Source organism: Suillus fuscotomentosus (genome assembly GCF_016647785.1).
Source record: "Suillus fuscotomentosus strain FC203 chromosome Unknown F5891scaffold_4, whole genome shotgun sequence".
Taxonomy (NCBI): domain Eukaryota; kingdom Fungi; phylum Basidiomycota; class Agaricomycetes; order Boletales; family Suillaceae; genus Suillus; species Suillus fuscotomentosus.
In genome coordinates, this window is record NW_024539516.1 from 747,279 (window position 1) to 771,341 (window position 24,063).

Consider the following 24,063-nt stretch of genomic DNA (forward strand, 5'->3'; position numbering starts at 1 on the left):
GCAAGCTCAATAATACTTCATTTTCCTGTAGTAAACACTCTGCAAGTGCCTTTTGTGCCTAAAATACTTCACGCTTGGCTCGTGCGAGGTCCTTAACAAGTTTCACTTCAGAATTAGTTGGATTCTGTATTGACTGATAAAAATTTAGGTGCCTTCAAGAAATGAAAAATGAAAAATTGACTTTACCAAGGAAGTAATAGCTTCAAGAAGCTTGTAAAAGTCCATCCCGCGTGTCCCTGGTCTCGCGTCATCATGGTACTGATGAAGAATGTCGTCAGCTAGACCTGACACTTTTGTCGATAATATGCGCAGATTGATGGTCATTGTGTATTGAGAAATAGTTTCAGGAAATGCCGGTATTAGTATCAGCCATATTACTGAAGTCTGTGTTTCTTACTAGGCTGAGCGTCTTACTACTAGTATGTCTCATCATGATTCCAGCTGCCCCTCATGCGGCAAAATCTTCAAAGACCACACTTCCATTGCTTGTCATATGAGCCAGCCTCAGTCTGGATGCAACACATGGTTAGAGGATATGATCAACTCCATTTCACCTGGTGAAGATCATAACATGGGCTCTGCAGACGATGAGGACTTCACTGGACTTCCTCGTGATGTTTCTTATGATCCGGGACTTGGAGGTGAGGAAAATTTTCATTATTTTGGTGCAGGAGGAGAGGACATCCCTGATGGAAATGAAGTGCATGCCGGTGAAGTAATCAACTACTTTCCAGAGCCTCCTCTGGCCTATGAGGATGGCTACACATTTCTGGGGCTGTTTGATGCAGATGAAAACAGCGTATGTATATCGGAAAACGAACCTCTATTATCCATTTAGCAGTCGATGAGATTGGCAACTTGCAGCATGGCTCTTGCATTTGGGCCTGAGCATGGGGAAGATCGACTCTTTTCTATCACTCAAAATGGTCAGTTTGTCTACTTCACTTTCACTGCTAATGATTCACGTCTTTTTAGATCAAGGATTTACCCTTGTTATTCTGCTCCGCCAGAGAACTATGCGGTCAAGCTGAGATGCTGCCCAGTGGTCCATGCTGGAAGTCTCAAGTCATTCATACATTACATCCTACAAAGTCGCCAGTAATTCTGTACTGGCATGACCCTATTGAATGTATCACCAGCATCTTCAATCACCCACTGTTTCACTGTGATATGGATCTCATGCCTCACAAGATCTACTCTACTGCAGAGAGACTATGTCGTGTATACACCGGATGGATGTCAGGAAACGACGCATGAGATATGCAGGTGAGTAGATAGTTGAATATTGAGGTCTGGCACTCATGTATTCTTAAATTCAGCAATACCCAAGGGTGCAACCCTCCTCGGCACCATTCTCTCCTCTGACAAGACAAACATCACTGCATTAACGGGGGATCATGTAGCTCATCTGCTCCTAATTAGCCTCTCCAACATCCATATGAACGTACACTTGAAATCGTCAACCAACTCTTTCGTTCTCGCTGCCCTGTTACCAGTCCCCAAGTTCATTCACAAGAAAAAGCGAATGATGGGTGTATTGGAGGATCGCTTTATACATCAATGCCTCAATATTGTTCTTGAGCCGCTCAACATGGTGTCATGCTGTCTGATCCTATCAGATGCAGTCGGTATTGCTTCACTGCTCTCGCGAGCTATATCACTGACACCCCCGAGGCCATGATGCTGGCAGCCGTTGGTGGAAAAACGTCGCCGGAGATGATGGCAATGTATAAGCAATTCAGGGATGCATTCCATCATGAACCCTGGATGAAATCAATGATGATTGCACAGCTTGCTGTTGTGCGCTCATGTGCTGATCCTAATGATCTCGAGGCATATTTCCGCGAGGAACAGAAATTCCGACTGAATGGCATCGACAAACCGTTCTGGTGGGACTATGCACTAGCAGACCCCTCCTGGTTTCTTACACCGGAATCACTCCATCATCTTCATAAAGAATTCTTTGACCATGACACCCAATGGCTCATTCGCGCTGTTGGAGATTCTGAAATAGACTTCCGGTTCTCAGTGTTACAGCCCATCACCGGTTATCGACACTTTTATGGTGGCATCTCCAAATTAAAACAAGTCACTGGTCACTGTGAAGGAGAAATTCAACGTTATATCATTGCTATCAGTGCAGATGCAGCACCTCCTCATGTCATCGCTGCTGTACATGCACTCATGCAGTTCCAGTGTAGGTTTACAACTCAGTGTGGTGCTATAGGCTCCAAACTGATATCTTTATGTTGTAGGTCGTCCAACACCTAGTCTGCTATACTTGCGGAACAAGTGCGTTCGACCCTAAAGGGGAAGCTAGTGCAGCAAAGGTCAAGAAATGAGTGCCGAAGGTGCTGCTTAGCGGCCGATGCAAAGCGCGGGAAAGCGGCGGGTGCGTGCGTGGGAATGAAGCGGGAAAGTGCGGCTGCGAAGCGGCTGCAGCGCAGATGGTTCAGATGGTAATAGAGATGATAGACAATAGAATTAGACGTAAAGCGGAATGGTAACAGACGCGGTGCGGATGGTAAACAGATACAGATTGCCAATAGCTACCAACTGTAGGCTAAAGGGAGTTGCTACTGGAATGTCCAGAAAACCAAGCTACTGAAGGATATGTACTGCTAGTGTTTAAGTATTGCGCTAAGCGCTGTCATGCAGAACCGAGCTGATGTGCTACCGAATAGGGTATGTAAAGCTATATGTAAATAAGGGTCTATGATGAAATAAAGGTGGTGCGATGTAGAAATGGTCTGATATGTAAATATAATCGTAGAATAATGTACCGTTGGGTTGGTTGGACATGGACAGATGGTGCGAAACGTCGGCCAATGAAGCGCGGGAACGCTGCGGCCGTCGCGGGAAAGTAGCGGCTGATGCGCGCAGGTTGCGGGAAAGCTGCGCTTGATGTAGTAAAGTAATAGGATGCTAAGAGATACTGCAAAATAGCCTCTACGAGGCTACAAGGACTTCCAGTCCTACACTGGTATCTCATACAGTCACCATGTATTGACAAGGAAGATCTTGGGTGCATCTCAGGTGCTCTAACTGAGTTTCACACGAACAAGGATGCAATCCTTGCTGCTGGGGCTCATCGGGGGAAGGGAAATAGAAACATCGACAACTTTCATATTCCCAAGCTAGAGCTAATGCAGAGTATCATTCCCAGCATTCACAACTCTGGCGTCATAGGACAGTGGTCTGCCGACATCACTGAACATGCCCACATTACGGAGATCAAAGACCCTACCAGATCAAGCAATAACAACAATTACGACACACAAATTTGTTGACACCTTGATCATGCTGAAAAATGTCGTTGTTTTGAGCTTGCCACTAGCCTTCTGCATCATGGACAGAGGGGTGAGGAAGAGGGGTCGGACTTGGATGCTGAAGATAGCAATATTGAAGCTGATGTTGACACAGAAGATGTTCCTATCAACCCAACTCAACACCCACACCAAACTACAAATTACTTTGTGATTGCGAAGGCACTTCAGCACCGAGAAGTGGGTTCTGTGCCTGTACCACCTCACTCCTTTGTCGACAAACGCACTGCCTTTCATCTTGGATATGACCCCTCCATTTGGAGCATCACCATTGATGAAGTCACGATTACATTTGGCTTACCAGATCTATGACCAGCCATAGCTGATTTCCTTCAATGTGAGGCAACTTATGGACACCAGCATGTTCATTCAATAAGTGGCCCTAGAAGGGCTGGATCTACTGCCATCCTCCCATTCGACAAAGTACAAGTCTGGTTCAAAATTCGCTTGCAGGAGATGGACTTCCACGACACTCACACAATCAAACCAGCTCAGATGCTAAATTATGTACCACCAAACAACCCATGGATTCTAGGCCGTTATGATACAGTCATTGTTGAGACCAGTGCAGGCTACCCATGGCCTAGTAGTCGTCTTTCGGGTACTTTCTGTCTTGTGTTACAATAAATGTATGTTCACTCACTGTTACAGGTCATACAATCATGCAGATTAGACTCATTATGCGACCCATTGGCAAGAGTGGTACACAATGGTCCTGGAAGGATCAGTTCCTCATGTATGTCCAATGTTTTGATCTTTCAAATGATCGTGATCCAGCCACACAGCTTTACACACTGAAGCGAGTGAAATGCTCAAATGGAAACCGGATGGGCGACATTATTCCGGTATCTCAATTGAGGGCTCCTGTTCGACTGGTCCCTCGCTTTGGCGCTACTGCTGACAAGCATCTCTCAGCATATAACAGTCTAGAGCATGCTGCTGAGTTTTGGCTGAATGAATATTGGGATAAAAGCACCTTCCTTGCACTATCAGCCTGAGATTTGATACAAGATAGGGTCATTTTTGTAGTAGACATGCCAAATGGATCAAAGATTGTTCTTGTACCTGTACCTATGCATTCATACTAGCGCTCCCTCATGCCACTCAGTAAACATTTCTGCTCAGTGGGCCTCGGGATGAAGCTGGCATCTTTGATGTCAGCTCCTGAGGTTCACGATGTAACAACAATGGATCGACTCACCAGCTCGGGACTTATTCGCTTGATTTTGCAGGAATCTTCACCTGCCAACAGTGACGAGCTTGGCCATGTATTATCACTAATTTTCAAGTCCTGTACGACTGAAGTTTTCAGAGCAAAGGATCTCAAAGTTCTGTTGAAGAAAATCCACCCTGATACCAGGATCGAAGCATTTCAGCACATTGAAGATGAAGCAACCCTCGTACCACTCTATGACACGCACACATGTCATTGGAACTGGCCACTCCCAGAGTCACATTCAGATAAACTCGCTGCCAGTGGGGAGAGAAGTAATCAGGCAAGAGAGAACAATAGCATGGACCAGGGAGAGAGGGAAGGAGAAAATAGTGGTGCCACGGATCAGAGGTCGGGAGAATGGGTTATTGTAGATGACACTGGTGCACCCACTGCCTCTGAGTCACAGGTTGAGAGTCTTAGCCAGCCTGAGGACAACATAATGTCAACAAATGCCAGCTCTGCCAGTAGTGACAAAGCCCCGGTGCTCCATGAAATCGACCGCGATTCTACAAAACCATGGACGACCGAACAGGTTTTTGCATCCTTCAATAACCTTCTTACCTTTGCCCTCCTCCTGCAGAAGCCTGCACTCGCTCAGAAGCATAACTTATCTCGTATCTGGAACACATCGAACTCCTCGTCTGCAATACATGGTGATGAAATCGTGCACAAACCAGACCTCACCCTGCTCGATGATATCGAGGCTAGATGGGATACAATCAAGGCCATATGTGAGCTAACTTCAAGTGCCTACTTACCTTCACATCCCCTTGCCAAAACTCTCAACACCAAGGCTTACCTGCTTCTCAAACACCAACTGTGGAGACGCTTCGCACTGTTGGTCTCCATTTGCAATGGGTATCGCGAGCTTTGCGTCCATCTATATGACCACTCGGGCGGAGTTGTCAGCCCTTGCATGCATATCAATTGAGAGCCAGACAAGTACTTACAAATATTTTCATCCATTGTCTTTGGCAATCTTGAGTGTATCGGACTTGACCCCACAATTACTATCTTGAAACACACACTTCGATCCCCTGATTTCCATGTTGTCAAACCCTTACCTTCTCCTCACCAGACTGCTGAAGTGATCCCAGATGCACTGATCATGGAGAGTGAGACCACTGAGATCGAAGATATTGTGAGCGAGCCCCCACATACCATAGAGGACATGGTGCCCAACCCTGCAGCCAACATCCCTCCAAACCTGGTTCCCCTCATAGACGAAGTCCCTAGTGATTCTTTGAGTGGACTCCTCCCAGAGCCGATAGGAATGTGCTATCTGGCAAGAAAGGATGAGGAAGAGTATATCGTCAAGGATCACTGGGTCCTCGGGAGTAAATCAGAGGTCCTGAATGAAATTCGTATGATGGAGAAAATGGATGGGATCTGTGGTGTTCCTCCCCTTGTCGAATATTGGCTTGTGGAGATGGAACCCGGTATAACACTTGGGTTGGTGTTGGGTACGTATCTGGTGATAATCATGTTTTATATTGCTCGACACACTTCCTGTTACGCACTCAAATAGATCTGTTATGTGGAGCCCTAAGAGGGGCATCGTCTGCTAACGTTCATGACGTAACAGGAAGGGTCCAGTGTAGCGACTGAGACTGGCGACGACGAGTCGGCAGATATCAGAGACACGCGTGTCACGTGACTTCTAAGATGGATGTCTTCGAGGTCACTGACATTCTCAAAGTAAGGACAGTCTTGTCCGAACAATGAGTAGTCGACCGAGGTAGACTTAGGCACGATGAGCACCTAAGAAAAGATACTAGAGACTGAAGCTGAGGGGGCTTCAGAGGGAAGTATGTTCCAGGGAAGATTGAGTAGATTCAAGTTAGGGAATCTAGTACAGGGTGACCGACTACTTATACTAAGTGGAAAGGGTTAAGGGCAAGGCTACCATACTGTAGGTAAGGGCAAAGGGGAATCGGAAAGGATATAGGTATGCTGGAAGCAGAGCCTGATTAGTGATGTGAGGTCGAATGTGGAATGAGGCCGAGAAACGTTGGAATGAGCCAATGGTAAGTGATACAATGCACAGCACGCATGAGTCAAAGGAAAGATAAGACAAGATAAGGAAAGCCATGTTGGTGGCATGAGTCAGAACGAGTCATAGCCTGAGGGCACGTGCGCACATTGGTGCGATAGGAGGGGGACGAGGGACGGGAACGGTCCCAAGGATCCAGTCAACGGATAGTCGGTAGAGAAGTACGAGCCGGAGGCATACAAAGGTGAGGATGAAGGGGAAAAATGATAGGGGGGCCATGTAGCCGATGTTACTTGTAACACTTCCGATCTTCCGAAAGTTCCATGTGCTTGTCCAAGTTGTCCGAAGGTTGTCCACCCTTTTCTGAAGCCTTTCTAGCTTTCCTGATCCTCTGTACCATGTCCTATCCTTGTCCATTTGACTTCACTGGTGCGTTTTTCACTTGATTATCTGTTATTGATTATGTCTAGGGGCACATACATCGAAAACCCTTGCTAATATGTATAGATATGCACCTTGTGCACTATTACAAGTATGTCTTCATAGCAACTCGCCTTGAGTCTTATTACATTTCGGATGTCTTATCTCGCTACAGTTTTTGCCTATGCAGATTCCGGACTTTCACGTTGTAGGATATATTCTGGCTCGCTAGATACTCGCAACTCACTTCACTTCCCTTGTTTTGAGTCATAGTTAGTGGTAGTCACTTCTGGATTTTAGTACTTCGTGCAATCGATCTTTGTCCATTCGGAACGATTGTTTGGCCTCGCTGCTGCCATTTTACTATTGAAATCCTTAAGTCTTTCGACAAACTTTTGCTAGTCATACTATGCAGAGTTCTATACTTAGACAAACACTGTAATCTCTACCGGAAACCTTACTGTTTCACCGAAAGCTTGCCAGAAGCTACGTGCAACCTCGGACCTTCATTTCTCGATGTTGGACCTACAGTGGCTCAAAAAAGTGTCTGAATGTTTATAGCTTTTCATGTAATTGCTTTATCATGTGTCAGGACATGGGAATATGACTAAGCTATAGGGAGGTGTCTGAAGGGTCTGCATCTCATCTTTACTTTTGTTCCCTATAGCATGGAAATATAATGATATTGTGCGAAGATATAACTATTTTAAAATGATGACTCATCCAGACACTTTTTTGACTTTGAGTTTGACTACTACAATCTCTACAATTCTAGTACTATATGTGGCCTCCTCTTGCCCTAATCACTTCTTCCACTCTTCTAGACATATTCTCTATTAACTTTGGTCATTCCTCCTTAGTATTCTTATCACATTCTGCTGTAACGCTGTCCTATAGCGCAAATAGCCCCTATGGTGGATCTTAATATGCTACAAGCAATTTCTTGGGTGACTCCCAGGGATATTCAATAGGTTTGATGTCTTATATCTGTTCTGGATATGATAGAATAGTAATATCATAGTTTTTAAGCTATTTTATAGCCAACTTAGAAGATTGCTCTATATGACTCAAGATCTCTTGATCACTATATTCTAATTTGACAGGCTGCTAATGCTACCAAGGCCACTAAATTGATTATTTCCATCATCTCTATAACCTTCTCCACTCAAGTAGTCAGTAACACTCTTAAGACAGCTGATCTTCATGCTATAACCAAAAGAAAAAGATCCTTCTGCCTTCAACCTATCAAAAGAGAAGATAAATTGCTGCTTTAAATCACAAATATTGGACTGATGATGGATAAAATTGGGTTAACTGTTTAGATGAGACTAAAATCAATAAAATAAGATCAGGTGGACAGAAATTTGTATCAGAAAAGATAGGAGAATCATCAAGATAAAGAGAAGTCAGTCAAGCACCTACATAAGTTTCAAGGAGAAAATCAGATGGTATGGGGCTGTATGGAATGAAGTGAAGTGGGAATTTTCTATGAAGCTAAGAGGAGGATGAATGCAGAGCAGTAAATCTTCATTTCATGAGAGTGTCTGCTCAGAAGTATGCAGAAGTCATGGGTGAATGAAGAAGATACTGTTTGGTTACAAGATAATGACCCTGAGTATACCTCTAAATTGATCACCAATAGCTTAAAGACCATGATATTACTATTCTATCATATCCAGAACAGATACAAGACATCAAACCTATTGAATATCCCTGGGAGTCACCCAAGAAATTGCTTGTAGCATATTAAGATCCACCATAGGGGCTATTTGCGCTATAGGACAGCGTTACAGCAGAATGTGATAAGAATACTAAGGAGGAATGACCAAAGTTAATAGAGAATATGTCTAGAAGAGTGGAAGAAGTGATTAGGGCAAGAGGAGGCCACATATAGTACTAGAATTGTAGAGATTGTAGTAGTCAAACTCAAAGTCAAAAAAGTGTCTGGATGAGTCATCATTTTAAAATAGTTATATCTTCGCACAATATCATTATATTTCCATGCTATAGGGAACAAAAGTAAAGATGAGATGCAGACCCTTCAGACACCTCCCTATAGCTTAGTCATATTCCCATGTCCTGACACATGATAAAGCAATTACATGAAAAGCTATAAACATTCAGACACTTTTTTGAGCCACTGTATGCCAGATGCCTCGGACAACTCATCGGACACTTCAGACAATTCTTCAGAAATCTGAATGTACTTGAGGTATCATTCTCTTTTCTCACCTTCAATATTAACAAGATATCCCTTGCATTTATATCAAGAGATAATTCTACAGGCAGTCTCTTTGGGACAAACATCTCACTCGCACTCTTGAGTCTTAAGGTAACACCTTTTGTATAGCCCACCAGGAATCAACTCTTTACACCGGTGAGGTTGACAAAACAGTGAAGTATCATCAAAAGGTCCCACGCAGCATAAAGGGCACCTCCCGTATGCATGTTTGCCTGGTCTTGAAGCCCCATGCGTGACCCTTGTATGAATTCCATTCGCGCACAGAGTTCTTGACCTCGATACTGGATATTATTAAGAGTAAGTGATTTTGATTGTATGTACCTAACCATTGCACTCACAAAATATTCAGTTCAGACACAAGCGGCAGAGCAGAACCGGGTTCTTCATTGTGATTGTAGTTTGAATAATGCAATGATTGAAGACGATGGTGATGGCACCCATGGGATGTTGATAGATTGGGGGTTTGCTGTAGACATTGTACGAGGCGATCAGTACGGTGTTGGGGGCATGGTTAGTGTTTTAATTCATTTCTAGGATATGAATTTAAATCAATATCATCTTACAACCTCAGGGCACAGTACCTTTCATGTTGCAGTCCCTTCTCATCCAGCTTTACCTCCACACACCGGATCCATCCGATGAGCGCTTGGGTCACGAGCCTTGGGATCAAAACCATACCCACCCCCCATGGTCACACATGTCTATCAGGATGATCTCGAATCAATGTTTTACATTTTCATCTGGGTCTGTATCGAATTCGGGGCCCTCTCAGCATGAAGTGTGTTCTCCCTACTATTCTCCCACAGTATTCATTACAGCGCGTCAAATGGATAACGCAAGAATGGTCTGCGTCCATGTACCAAAAGTGTGGGGACAGCAAGACTCAATTTTTTCATCAATCTGAACATTACACTAAGGAACTCTCCCAACAATTTGATCCCTACTTCGAATCTCTTCTTCCACTCGCGTTAGAGTGGTATGACCTTGTTAAAAACCCTAATCAGTTGCATTTCGATAACATAATTGATCTGCTGGGTAGACACATTGCTGCACTTCTGAAGGAGGACTCTGCTGGGCTCCTAGTCTCCAAATGGGTAATTCTCTCAGTGGCAGGTTCACTCACGCCACCCCGGAATGATGAGGAAAGTGTGTCACCACCTGTAGATGAGACACGACAGAAGCGAGTGGTTGATCACCAGTGGACGATGGAAGCCATACCCAAGCCGAAGAGGAATAAAACTGAGTAGAGTTTGATCGAATAGTAATACATACCTGACACATTTACATATGTTGATATCCGATACAAGTATGAGTCACATGATATTCCCATTATGTACTTAGTGTAAAATAAAGCATGTATCATTACTACTACCTTCAACATGCTCAGTCACACTCTCTACATGCAGGGCAGTGCTCGACTTATATTTCCAAAAGAAATTACATTCAGCTTCACACGATTCTCTCACGTTACCTGCAAGCACTGGAGATATTCAACATGTATTTGCGATTGTCTAATTATGAGTTGAACTTTTCTGAGCCTTAAAAGTTGGTGTGTATCTCCCAGTGATTTACTTGTACTGATTGTATCACTATTTCTACTCTCAGCATAGTCCAGTCATGCCTCCCCGTGCTAGCCAGAAGAAAACAAAGCATAAAGCTGTGGATTCTGATGGTCAAGCAAACTCTGCAAAGAAGTCGTGTGTGGGGGCCCAGGCATCTGTGGTGTTTCAGGAGCCAATTCTTGCAGAAAAACCGTCAGCTCGACATTCTGGGCATCCTGGGGCAGGAAAAGGAGGTAGGGCAGAGCAGCTGGAAAAAATTGGTGCTCTCTTGGATGCCTCCACACGGACTACTCAGCCCAAGGGCTCCACCTCCCTTGACTTAGATGTACCAACCAATCCTCTTGCACCCGAACCGTCTCATAAGGGTCGTGGCAGTCACTCAAAGGCAAGTCTGTTTTTATTGATCTTAGATGCTAATGTTGAATACAGACAGAAACCTCCTCCACCATATACCATCTCAGAAACAGTGGTCGATCCTGCAACTTCTAAAACAGGGAGGAAGAAAGTTACCAGTAAAGTGACAAAGAACGCTCTCACTCCTACTACTGACGCGGATGCATCGAATACGCAACCCACCTTTTCTCACCGCCAACCTGGTGGCTGGTTCAGCTTTGTGCAGTCTATCATCCCTCCCGGCACAGAGCCCAACTTGCAAGCACTTAATAACCCCTTTGTAGCGGCCGCTAGGGAAAAACATGCTCTGTCAGTTTCCTTGGATCCCAACAGGTGTCTTCTTCCCACTGCCACCTCCAAAAACAATGATTTGGCACAACCAGCACCTTCAAAATCCAGGTCAAGTATGCAACCTAACACTACATTCTACAAGAACCTGGACACTGCTCTATTGTCAGCTGGAGATGTACATTTGGGAGCTGGACATACCGGATCCAAAAGTTCAGAGGCATCTACTGACAATGATGATGATGGAGGTCACGCTGATGACGATGAAGAGGAGGATGAGGATGAGGAAGAGGAAGAAGGCGATGTCAAAGGCCAGGAGGTCAGATGGGGAGCAGCACATGGGCGCCTTACTGCACATCCTGGTAAGTAATTCACTCTCACAATTTTGATCACACTGAGCATGAGACAGGTTTTTCAAAGGAAGTTGAGCCTTCACAACCTTGGGTCACCACTGCTCTTCCAACTGATTTTGAATTTCAACACTCACGCAACGAGGATGATAACATGGCTGAGAAGAATTTAGCAGCTGGCATGTCCAGTGACGATGACAATATGATCCAGGTATATATTATTTGTTTTTCTGGAGTCTGCTAACCTTCTCTTCCTTGAAGCCCACAGAGACTATTCCTGATGATGTTCTACAGCTTCACCACAAGCAAAATGGACATCCTCACCTGCCTGATCCTGTGGTCCTCAATCTTTTGTGTTAGGCTGAGACCAAACCTCCCAATTCCAAGCCGAGTGATACAAATACCAAAGCTCGTAAGGTATCAGCCAAGATAACAGGTGAAGGTCCTAAGGCTATGCAGCTGGGTTAGTATGGTCCTTGTTGGAAGAGGTTCCTTGAGGAAATGAAGGGAGAGTGCCGTGTTCAGCACATGATAGAAAATCTGTTCCTGACCTTTGTTGATGGCTTGTCAGGAACCATCCCTGAGAATCTTACAGCTTCACTTGTACAATGGCTCGAAAGCGGCCAACAAGTCGAAGGCAGTGAGTATTTCTTTTCCCCTTGAAACAGCTTGCTCACTTGTCTATTAGATATTTGGCCTGATTACAAGCCTGAAATGGCCAAGCTGGTGTGTCTGTGTTTTTGGTCGCATGCCTGTATCTGACATGCTTGTTTTTATTTCAGCTGTTTGAAGATCTATTGACATGGTGCTCAGACCTCAAGAAAATCGCCATCAGTATCACACCCTCTATGTACATGTATATATGTATATATTTCACACAGGGCGCAGTCCTTCAAGGTTGACGGCAATGATGTTTCAAAGCATCATCATCTACAGGTTCTGCTTGATTAAGTTCCTTTACTACGAGTCCTTACTTTTAGCATACCATGCATTCATGTTTTCTGCCAATTGAATACATATCACAATTGTTGTCCTATTTGTACATGTGAAGACAGTTGAACAATTGATATGACATTGGCAAACTCTGTACATGTGAAGACAGTTGAGCAATTGGTATGTTATTGGCAAATTCTGTACAAGACCTTCAATCTGGGTGTCTGTGAATGTCTGTACAAAAATTCCCAATGCAATGTAATCTTGTAGTGAACTGTCCAGTAGGGACCAAGCTGTGGCCCTGTGACACTGTACAGAACATTGTAGTTTACTGATGAATGCCTGCCAAATTGCTGCCGACTTCTTCTGATCTTGCACACACACAAGCTCTAGCTCAAACCGCTCCATTGTCCATTTCAGTTTCTCACACGATATGCACGTCATCTGCTTGTATCAGCACTTGAGCAGAAAGGTAGTTTGTCCATGTCCACACTCTGTCATATTGGTCTGGGTTAGGTGTGAGCATGTATCCATATGCAAGAAGAGGCTGAGGGGAAGTCACTTTGAATATAGTTATTGTACACATTCAGAAGCATTAGGTGGTCCCCACCAGTGACAGTAAGCAGCACCTTTGCAGCATCCACCTCTTCTTGTTTGTTACTTGGCCGTAGCCATACATTTGGCACTACAAGAACATCAGATGAGAGCAAACCTCCGAGATGAGTGTGCACCTGCAGTGATGAGTAATGCTTATGTCAGCAGGACAGGGGCTTTTCCGATAATCTGTTGATTCCGGTCTCTCTTTCAAATTTCATCACCATGAATCAAGACATGAAACCCCAATTTCTGTCTCTCGCCAAAGATCTCCATATTTACATTCTGATCTTCCTTCCTTACCAAGACATCCTTCACTGTACGTCTGTGAGCATCAGTTTACTGATCACTCCCAATACTCCTAAGTGGACTTGGACTTATATGCTGAAAGTCATCTTGCAGGTATGCAGAGGCCTTCACCAGATGTACTTGGCATCATCTGAGCTTCAGTACATTGTTGAACTTGGTGGTCAACAATTGCTCCCTGTTGGTGTTGGCCCAGGAGCACACAATGACACTTCCATTCCAGAGCGCCTGCAAGTCCTGAGGGACAAAGCTCATGCATGGTTCAAGTTTGACACTTCCAGTCCAAACAGTCACTGTGTCATACAAGTTTTCAAATGTGGAAACATTTATCTCTAATGGGCATCTCTGCCTTGGCCATGCCAACTTGATGGGCCAAGGCTTTGCCAATATATCTTCAATACTACCAGAGCCCTCAAAACAAGGAATCAACCGTGAATGATGTCCAGAATCATTGCTATCAGTTCCAAATGCACACAACAATGATGTACTCATCAACCCAGAGCAAAACCTAGTTTCTTCTGCATATGTCATCATTGGCAGGTCAGGTGCCTATATTGACCTTTTGGCTTTGGATGGAGATGGTGCCCACCTACCATCAGGAAAAACCTCCTGGCCAAAATTTCGATAATCTTTGATAAAGTCCAATAATTATGTCTAATTAGCAACTTTAGGAAAATTAGGAAAATTATGTAGTTTAGAAGGACTTTCTTACCCCCTCGTAAATTTTGCATAATTATCAAGAATTAGCTGATACTAGACACAATTATTGTGAATTGCAGAAAATGCATTTCAAACTTTGCATTGCAAATCACCCACAATAGTCAGACGATGTTACAAGAAAAAACCATTGATATTTGATTACATAGAATAATAGACACAAAAGTAATTACTGTATAGCTACAATTGACTGCAAATACCTAATCCCTGGCTTAGATAAATCAAAGCCATACCTGTTGCAGCAAGAACGAGTGTGGACAAGCACATACAGGTGTGAATGTGTGGATGAGCATAAGCTAATGAAGCTACATTAGTAAAACACATGAGTGGATTTATAGAAAGGACGTATGGTGACCCCTGGAAGGAGGATCAACACACTGTGAATGGCAGACAACAATGACAATTAGCATGGCTCGAGCTCGAAGGAGGATCAACACACTCACCCATGGCGAATGGCAGACAACGAGTTGGATCAGTGTGGCAGTTGGGCAGTTGCTCGAACGACGATCGATGCACTCACTACCTGCGAATGGCAGACAACGACTTGGATCAGTGTGGCTCTGGCTGGAACAAGGACCGACACACTCACTTCAAACAGATCCAAGCAAAGTTGATATGAACTTGATACCTATTTTGTAGTTACAAATGTTAGATAGAACTTTTTAAAAAACCTAAGACATACCTATCAGCTTAATGATTGAGGCTGACGACGTTGAACATTGAGGAATGAGGGATCGATGTCAGAAGTTCAAAAAGTTTTCAAACCAAAGTCATGCGAGCCAAACAAATACATGCAAATGGTTTGATATCAAACCAAACAGTCACGTGAGTGAAAAAAATATGTGCAAATGATGAACTTCAATGAAATTTGCGCTGTTCCTGCTCTCATGCGTCATTCCTGCTCTCATGTGTCATCTGTATTTGTCTGAGCCACGTTAGCAGTTGCTGACGTGCGCTGGGCATTTGTGCATGGCGTTTGTGGTGTTGGGAATGGCATGGTGGCACTCACCCACATTGGAAGGCTGCCCCTTCCGAATCTAACATACATGTGTCTGAACTCGGTACAGTAGTGTTCCTTCTTTAGAGTCAAAATTTACCACCGCAACCCTCACTTCAATCCAGTGTTCCCTTACTACTCATACATCTCCCTCCACCTCCGCCAATCTCTTCAGATTCATCCCTCTACTCAAGCCACGGCTTTGTCAAAGATCATGCGGAGTGCCCATCTTCTGCTGAATTTTGGTGCCATCGTCCCACGAGAGTGGTCGAGTGATACAGTTCTAGATGGCTATAACACTTTTTGGTTGAACTCGTACAGTGGCTCAAAAAAGTGTCCCAATGTTTGTAGGTTTTCATGTAATTGTGTTATTGTGAGCCAGGGTGTGAGAATCTGACTAAGTCAAAGGGAGGTCCCAAAAAGCTCCGCTTCTCGGCTACAATTATGTCCCCTATAGCGTGAGAATCCATTGACACCGTGCGAAGATATGGCTATTTTAATTAGGTGACTCATTGGGACACTTTTTTGAGTTTCTATTAAAATATGAAAATCAGATCATTTAGACATGACACCATTTACAAATATATATATAAATGGTCCCATATTGACAATATGGTCTCATTTTAATATCCTGTACATATATAAACCCTTCCAATAACATCATGTCCCTCATAATCAGCATGAAGTCTATTTCCTTTTCTCAAAGAGATAATATCCTTTTTCTCTCCACCTCTGGTCTATCTATCAGGCAGATTGCCTCCAAAACTGGTCTGGGGAAGTCAACTATTGCCAGGGTTATCAACCAGAATATTCCCAACAAAGAAAATGTCAAAATGGGTCGTCCTTCTAAACTTACTCTGCATGACAAAAGAGCTCTTGTTCATCATATTATATCTGGAAAGGCCTCTACTGCTGTTCAAGCCACAAAATACATCAATTCCATCATCACTACCACTGTCTCCACTCAAACAGTCAGGAACACCCTCAAGGAAGCCAATCTTAAAGCTGTAGTCAAGAAGAAGAAACCCCTACTGTCACCAGCCCATAGGAAAAGGAGACTAGCATTTGCTTTAAAGCACCAGCACTGGACTATAGAGGACTGGAAGAGAGTTATTTGGTCAGATGAAACTAAAATCAATAGGATGGGGTCAGATAGTCAAGAGTATGTTTGGAAAAAGAAGTGAAAGGTACTCTTAAGTTTGGAGGAGGAAATATGATGGTGTGGGGCTGCATGGGGTGGCATGGGGTGGGAATTCTATGTGAGGTGGAGGGGAGGATGAATGCAGAGCAGTATGTCTCCATTCTGGAGGAGTGTCTGCTCAAAAGCATGCAAGAATTAGGTATTGATGAAGAAGACATTATCTTCCAACAAGATAATGACCCCAAGCATACCTCAAAGTTGGCCACCAAATGGTTTGAGGACCATGATATTACTGTCCTATCATGGCCAGCACAGTCTCCAGACCTCAATCCTATTGAACATCTTTGGGAATTACTCAAGAGAATGCTTGCTGCCTATCAAGACCCACCTAATGGACTATTTCAGTTATGGGAGAGAGTTGTAGTAGAGTGGGGAAAGATTGCTAAGGAGGAGTGTCAGAAATTGATAGAAAGTATGCCTAGGAGGGTAGCAGCAGTCATTAAAGCTAAGGGAGGAAACACTAAGTACTAGAATTATAGAGATTATGTATAATTGATTCAAATTCAAAAAAGTGTCCCAATGAGTCACCTAATTAAAATAGCCATATCTTCGCACGGTGTCAATGGATTCTCACGCTATAGGGGACATAATTGTAGCCGAGAAGCGGAGCTTTTTGGGACCTCCCTTTGACTTAGTCAGATTCTCACACCCTGGCTCGCAATAACACAATTACATGAAAACCTACAAACATTGGGACACTTTTTTGAGCCACTGTATCTAGATAGATAAACTTTCTGTATCTTCAAATAAGTCTCGATAATTCCATTGTACATTATTGTCTTTTAGCCGTTTTATTCCTAATACTTGAAATTAGATAGAATTATCAGAATAACATCGTTTAGATCAATTTATTAAAAATTTTGCCTGGGAGGGTTTCCCTGATGACAAGCTGCTGGACCAACATTGTCTATGGCAGCAGGGCTTCCAGGATGTCACAACCATATATTGCAGGTAAATCAAAGTTGGAGGCTTGACAGTCTGGGGAGGCATATTGTTCTTTGGCACTTCCTGTTACTGCATAATCCAGATAGGACTCTATTCTGGTTGCAGATCTGGGATTGGCAACATTCGACAACATCCAGTGTGAGTGAGCCTTATCATAAAAGACTTGACAATTAATGCTTGGTTTAGAGCATCCTCAGTGACACTTTGTTCACTGATGGGCTTGAGGAATCAGTTGATTCCTGTTTCCTTGGAAATAACAGGTTGCTCATTGCCAGCAATAACTTAAAGGTCTATTCATTTGATGATATGTCCCAGGCACCACAGTTGCTAGTATGCTTCTTGTTGCCTTACTATCACAAGTACTTCATATGAACCGCTATTCTTTTCTGAACTCTAAATCATTTAAGCGCTCTGAGAAGGCGCCCATACATAGTAATCTATTTACAGTTGAAGAAGTTCCCTCTATTGTGTCTGTTGAAGAAATACCAAACTCGCCCATGATTGAATCACATAACTTATTGGAAGATGCCGGTCTTGATGACCTCAAACCATGTGATACCCTTAGAATGTTCCAGAACCTTTCGGTTGCTGCAGCACATGTCATGACATCATAGTTATATATAGAATCGTACGATACTTTCATTTATTCTGATTGGTAGTTAGTTTCAGACTCAGTTCAGTCTCCAACTTAATATATGTATATAGGTAGCAGGTTGTAATCAGTAGTTCTTTAGTTCAAACCTCTTGTCTGTACATTACTTGTACCAGCCCAGATGTACCTGTTCAATTCTACTTGTTCATTGTTGTGATTATCTTTTGTTTGAGTCCTAGTCTCTGCCCAGTGTTAATTCATTATTGGGTTGTGACACTTACCCAGTGACAGGCATCAAGTGTTTTTTTCCAAAGGCCAATATCACACATACTTCACAGTCAGGGATGTGACACACAATGTGGACCTTAGACCCTACTCATTGAGTACTATCCCTCATAACAGCTCCTCCTTTTGCCCTTTTTGTCATCTCTACTAGGACTTTCTTTGAGCTTGAAGGAATAGCAACAGTCATACCTTGGAAGCATTGGGGCCTTTCAAATGCTCGTGTTTTTGAGTGGCAGGACTTGGACTGCAACTTCACCATCAGCATTAGTGGGAGTCAAGTCTTGAAGGCATTCCCTACAGCACATGTGATGGACTCTGAGTCAGACGATGACTTTCCTGTGGAGTATAGATTGCATATGATAGACTTCAGTCCATTAGCTGTGGTGCATCAGAAGAGCCTAGGACGAGTGGTCTGAGAGCCATCCACCATAGACCTAGATGGACAATTGGTGACAACATCTTTGCCTTATGTTGAGGTTGTGTCAAGCACAAAGTCCATAACTAGTGATGATACAACCCTTTTTTGGATTGATGATGATAGAATTTATGTGCTTCACATGGATTCTGAAAGTGTAGGTTCTTCCACATTACAAAGAAGTCTAAGCTGATTTTCAATTCGCAGCTCGAGGTCATCAAAATTTCTGAATCTGCTTGCTGAGCAAAATTTGCTCAGCCTAGACATTAGTACCAAACATAGATACATCTGTGGTGTCGACACTGTCAACAATGTCAGGGTTAGGGTCTAGTATGTCAAATGTGTAAGCACTGCATCGACAGCTGTGATGAAGATGGTAGTTTGGATGCCACTGGGCATAGGGGAAAGCCGAGGCGTGGCCCATGGAGAAGTGTCTCGTAGTACTAGTGTCCACCAGGCCCCCTGAAGCTCCCCCATAGGTTTGTCCGAATTTTAGCATTTTTGAGGCCAAAATTTGGCCAAATCTCTGTCCAGACTTAGCATTTTTGAAGCTTTTGGAGGGCCGATGTCTGTCTGAAGTTAGCATTTTTGGTGGTGATTCAGGTGCACTTCAGGGCAGGTCATGTAGTGACTTGGAGATAGACTGCAGCTTGTTGGAATGCTCTTGCATGTCCCTCGGTGAAGAGGGTTATACTGAAGCTTCCAGCAGTGGGGAAAGGATTGTCTAAGAAGCCAGTTAGAAGTTAGATGTCCCCAAGCACTAACATATCTTGTTTATGTACTCCCAGTATTGCACGGTGCACAACACAGAAATGTCACACTTTGGCAGAGGTCACACTGTGTGACCACTGACCTCTATCCGACTTAGCATTTTTGACGGTCGAAAAGTTGCATTTTTTAGGGCTGATTTTGGGGTTCTGGACGGACAGACCTTATAGGGAGCTTCAGGGGGCCTTGGCCACCACTATCAAGCCAAATGCGTTGGAGTTCGAACCACCATAAGTCATAGCTAGGGAACTTGCTGCTTTCTGGTCTTCTATAACACACCGAGCTGCTCGTCAAGTAACTAATACTTTCCCAAAAAACATCGCATCGCACATACTTCAGAATAACGAACCACAACGTGCAAGCAACAATGTACAAGCTAAACAGACAAGTTGCCTCGCCCACGAACCAAAAACTCAAGAACCTCTTTCTGCCATACTTTCAACCGTTTCCAGCACACCAGAAAACTCTCCAGCGTAACTTCCTAGACTCACGTTGAATCAGAACTTGAGTCTCGCAGAACGTCAAAGATGAACATACATGCCACTACATGCCACAGCTGCTCGCGGCGACCTGAGTGACGTTAGCCGCAATCTTGCCGATCTCTAAGCCAGTGCCATTATTCAACTTATTGAACACCTGCGGGGAGATGTTGAATGTGTAAGCAGCATCGACGGCGGTGATGTTGATAGTAGTTTGGACGCCGCTGGGCGTGGTGTATTGGAGGCTCCAGCAGGTGCCGCACAACGTGGAGTTCCAGGTGGCGCCTGGAACACCTCCGATGTTGGGGAATGAAGGGATGGAGCCGAAGGTGGTATATCCCTTGGTCAAAAGACCGTTCGCGCCGTTAGAACAAGCGACATTAGCCAGGGACGAGTTGGGATTGGTGTACGCAGGGTCGTATGTGACGTCCGCGGGCGCTGCAAACGCTGAGAGGGCAAGGGCAGAGAAAAGAGCAGTAGCAAGTGTGAATTTCATCGTGCGTTAGAGTTTGATGAGAATGTCGGGCAGTAATTTGAGATGCAGAATTTCAAGAATTTCCACTCGCTTTTATACGTCGAGGAAAAGGGTTAGACGTCAGAGCGAGCTCCACTCGAAGCACATGGACAGGTTGTCGGCAGCAGGTCACCGACATTTGGTTGACCTTCCTTGATTACCAAGACATCAAGTACATACCGCTGAAAGTAGCGTACATGGCCACATGTAGTATTCTCATTCCCCTCAGCGCTGCGGTAGTCATGCGCAAGACTGGCCGGTGTGGCGAAAATGGAACCAAGACATGGCCAAGAGACAGATCAACAGCGAATGTCGAGATGACCAAACTCTTGAAAAGGAAGGACACTTTCTGTAGGGAAGGGTCATCTAAAAATTCCAAGACAAAGTTCAGTGAACAGCGGACGACGATGAAAGAAGTCCCTACTGATGATATTCACATGCCGGGGCTCCCAAATGGGTATAGACCACCCTCACAATAGTTAAGGGTGCGCGCACTGATTTCGAAGCCAGTAGTCACTGAGGGGCAAGAGTGTGCAAATCCAGGTCAACTAGTCTTCCCGAGAAAAACCTGAAGGAGTCATTCCTCCCAATGAAGGGTTAACTAATATGCTCCGTGTGACAAAAGACTGGCGGCTTTGATTTTTAGTGGTACTCAGATAATTATGACCATGGTACATCTTGAAGCAGAACTAAAACATTATATCATGATCAGTATGGTAGACAACATCTACGGCGACCCAGTTAGTCACTGAGTACCATGCATGTTGTCTACGCAGGAATATATCCCCGTGTAAAAATGACCGGGATAAACACAAATAACATTGTGCACATACCCGGCTAAGAATCTATGCGGCGTTCGAGGAATGCCACCGGACGTTTTGGGTGACGGCTTGTTCCAACTTCCGATCTCTCCTCATGGTGCTGTTAACATAACCTTCAAACGGATGGATATTCCACAACGACTGGTCATGCTCCGCTGCAAACGGAGTAACCAAAGCACCTGGGGGCGTCCAGCAGGAAATGAAGTAAAAAAGACCAGGAAAAGGATGTGAATGCAAGGTGAATGAACTAATTAAGAGGCGATGCGTTACGTTTATACAAAGATGGGTACTTGGGAGGAAGTGCTGCTAAGCGGGCTACATAGTAGCAAGCATGTCGTCGCACGGCAAAATGAGAGTTCTGATGGAATTCAATAAGACTCGGAGATGCGATTGACACCACCTGCGGGAAACACAAAGACAGCAGGTTGCGGTCTCTGCATGGCATTACAAGGCATAAATAGTTGGAGTGGAGTTGAAAACCGGCTGGCTTTTGAACTTCTTCAAGTTGTTTCGCAGTACTTTTGAGGTGCGCTGTGGCACGTGTTAAGTTTCAAATTAATTGAATCGGGAACTGTCAAAGGCGTGTCTTGCTCTCACAAGATTTGCAACCAGATGTCAACAAACTCCCCGCCGTCCGTCATACTTACGGATGCACTCGCGTCTCTGAATAAAGCAGTTAACATTGCAGTAGGTTCATCGTCTTCTTTGATGCTCTTCGAGATTCATTTACCTGTGTAGTTCACGAACATACAGGATCAAACACGTCAAGAAGTCACACAAGCATCTGCTGAAGCACGAGAAGCGCGTCGCGAGCGGGATGAAGCCATTAAGGCTCTCCATGAGCTTAGACTCGAGGAGCAGGCGTGGAAGCAAGAGGCTGGCGTCCGACAGTCTGTTGTATGTCCCCACTCGATGTTTGCACATTCATCATATCTAACCTTGCCCCCTGACAAGGTTGAGCAAGCCGAGCTAACTGTACGCCCATTGATTTGATAGCGTAGATATACTGAAATTTGCGTGCAGATAAAACACCATGCCGAGACGATCGCTCAACTTCGCTACGAATCCGAGCAATGGAAACAACAATGTCTCCGTCTCGAAGACACGTCGCGTCAGGAAGCCACCAGCTGGAAAGAACAATTTCTACGCGTTGAGCAGGAGCGCTATAAGCTCGCAACGCGTGTGGATGAGCTTATTGAAGAGCAGCTTTCTGTGCGGTCTACTCTCATTTCTTGAACCTTGAATCTAACGTTTACACAACAGCATACTGTCCAAACACATGCGTCTATCACTCCATTCACGACAATGCTCCGTTACCCCAACACAACCGCAAGCACAAGCCTTAGCGACCCATCCGCATCCGCACGCCACCGTTTCCCTCCCTATACTTCCGAACTTCCTGACGAATCCATATCTGCATCGTCATCCAGGGCACCCAAACCCATATCTACACAACAACTCCCCACTCCCATTTCCGCCAACCGCAGAGCCCCCGGAGACAAGTCAAAACAATACCTCATCCGACGTGTTCAGGCTGTCATCGAGGTACCCGTAAAAGAGGAGAGCATGGAGAACACTATTTCTGATGAAGCACCGTCTGCATCAAGTTCTTCTGCATCATCATCAAGCTCGAGTTCAGCATTCGCAGTACCAGGGTCTAGTAAACTAAATTCAGCCATCTCGAGCAAAACCATACCGAAACCCAGTAAACCCACCAGCGCCCCTAGTAAAGTCGGACAGGGTACCAATAAAGTTGTTTCAATCACCAGCAAATCCGCGTCACTGAACAACAAACCTACATCGGCTGCATCCACCAAATCCGCACCACCACCATCGAAATCTGCAGCAAGACCTAGTAAATCCATACTCTCCGGGACCGGTAATAAACCACCATCCAATCCCGCTACCAGCATACCTTCCTCCTCGTCCCGTCCCGCTCGAAGAATAAGCACTAAACGACAGTATATCGAGATCGATGAAGACAAGGATGGAGAAGATAAGATGTCAAAGCAGTCCAAGTCAGGTAGTGACGCGACTGCCGAAGACGAAGTTGATTCCTCAGAAGAGGAAGAAGACGAGCTAACGCTGGGCGCTGAGGTACATTCCCTCTTTCATGAACATTCGGTTCAGCATGCTGACGCCCGCGCCCGCTAGGAAAATCGCCGCGAAGTTTATGGTACTAAGCGCATCGCAGCTACGAGCAGTATGAAAGCCGTGTCGCAGGCGCCGGCGAAAAAGAGGAAGCTGATTTCAAACACGACCGCCGTAATAACGGGTAGCGGGAAGAAGCCTCCTGCAAAGAATGCGCGCGGGTGAAAGCCCCTGGTGTGGATGTCCGTCTTACTTACGTTTGTGATATCCACGTGACTTATGCTTCTCATTCTTTGCAACACACCCTTTGTTCTTTTAGCTGCGGAATCTCTATATATGACATTATCGCTATCTACAATGCTCGTGCGAGTTCATGCCTCGTTTTGTATGATTATGATGACACCAATCTAAAGCGCTTACAAGATACCAATGCATAAATGCCCACAAATCCTTGGACGAGATAAACGTTTCCATCATCACTTTGTACTGGCCCCTCACTCGTCTCACAAAGTATTACAGTGCCTATAACAAGACCGATATCTTATGACAGGCCTGATCAAGAAACTATGGGGTTCCATAGGATGGTAAAATATTCACAAACGATTTTGATTGTAA

The 24,063-nt window shown here is 44.5% G+C and overlaps 6 protein-coding genes across 6 annotated transcripts; 5 read left to right on the forward strand and 1 right to left on the reverse strand.

The window, feature by feature from the left end:
* Positions 1-421: 421 nt before the first annotated feature.
* On the forward strand, positions 422-2,562 carry F5891DRAFT_975394 (uncharacterized protein; the record flags this gene model as incomplete). The annotated part of the gene is made up of 9 exons (XM_041376511.1): positions 422-803; positions 865-926; positions 976-1,129; positions 1,192-1,266; positions 1,320-1,596; positions 1,626-2,197; positions 2,256-2,292; positions 2,352-2,392; positions 2,489-2,562. 9 exons carry the CDS (start codon positions 422-424, stop codon positions 2,560-2,562), a joined length of 1,674 nt encoding a protein of 557 aa, XP_041232205.1.
* Positions 2,563-4,423: 1,861 nt separating this feature from the next.
* On the forward strand, positions 4,424-7,187 carry F5891DRAFT_975395 (uncharacterized protein; the record flags this gene model as incomplete). Its single annotated transcript, XM_041376512.1, has 4 exons — positions 4,424-5,446; positions 5,621-6,005; positions 7,006-7,067; positions 7,131-7,187. The coding sequence occupies 4 exons, from the start codon at positions 4,424-4,426 to the stop codon at positions 7,185-7,187; spliced, it is 1,527 nt and encodes a 508-aa protein (XP_041232206.1).
* Positions 7,188-9,608: 2,421 nt separating this feature from the next.
* On the forward strand, positions 9,609-10,444 carry F5891DRAFT_975396 (uncharacterized protein; the record flags this gene model as incomplete). The annotated part of the gene is made up of 3 exons (XM_041376513.1): positions 9,609-9,707; positions 9,769-9,975; positions 10,004-10,444. The coding sequence occupies 3 exons, from the start codon at positions 9,609-9,611 to the stop codon at positions 10,442-10,444; spliced, it is 747 nt and encodes a 248-aa protein (XP_041232207.1).
* Positions 10,445-10,814: 370 nt separating this feature from the next.
* Positions 10,815-12,741, forward strand: F5891DRAFT_1182042 (uncharacterized protein; the record flags this gene model as incomplete). The annotated part of the gene is made up of 8 exons (XM_041366103.1): positions 10,815-11,802; positions 11,850-12,001; positions 12,052-12,075; positions 12,151-12,253; positions 12,362-12,430; positions 12,479-12,516; positions 12,573-12,640; positions 12,672-12,741. The coding sequence occupies 8 exons, from the start codon at positions 10,815-10,817 to the stop codon at positions 12,739-12,741; spliced, it is 1,512 nt and encodes a 503-aa protein (XP_041232208.1).
* A 7,340-nt stretch (positions 12,742-20,081) lies between these two features.
* F5891DRAFT_474626 (Cerato-platanin) lies at positions 20,082-20,625 on the reverse strand. Its single transcript, XM_041371955.1, has one exon. It carries the CDS (start codon positions 20,516-20,518, stop codon positions 20,087-20,089), a length of 432 nt encoding a protein of 143 aa, XP_041232209.1. The 5' UTR covers positions 20,519-20,625; the 3' UTR covers positions 20,082-20,086.
* A 1,318-nt stretch (positions 20,626-21,943) lies between these two features.
* On the forward strand, positions 21,944-24,018 carry F5891DRAFT_474641 (uncharacterized protein). Its single transcript, XM_041371956.1, has 6 exons — positions 21,944-22,044; positions 22,096-22,254; positions 22,312-22,332; positions 22,381-22,569; positions 22,621-23,454; positions 23,512-24,018. The coding sequence occupies exons 1-6, from the start codon at positions 21,970-21,972 to the stop codon at positions 23,671-23,673; spliced, it is 1,440 nt and encodes a 479-aa protein (XP_041232210.1). The 5' UTR covers positions 21,944-21,969; the 3' UTR covers positions 23,674-24,018.
* The last annotated feature ends 45 nt before the right edge of the window (positions 24,019-24,063 follow it).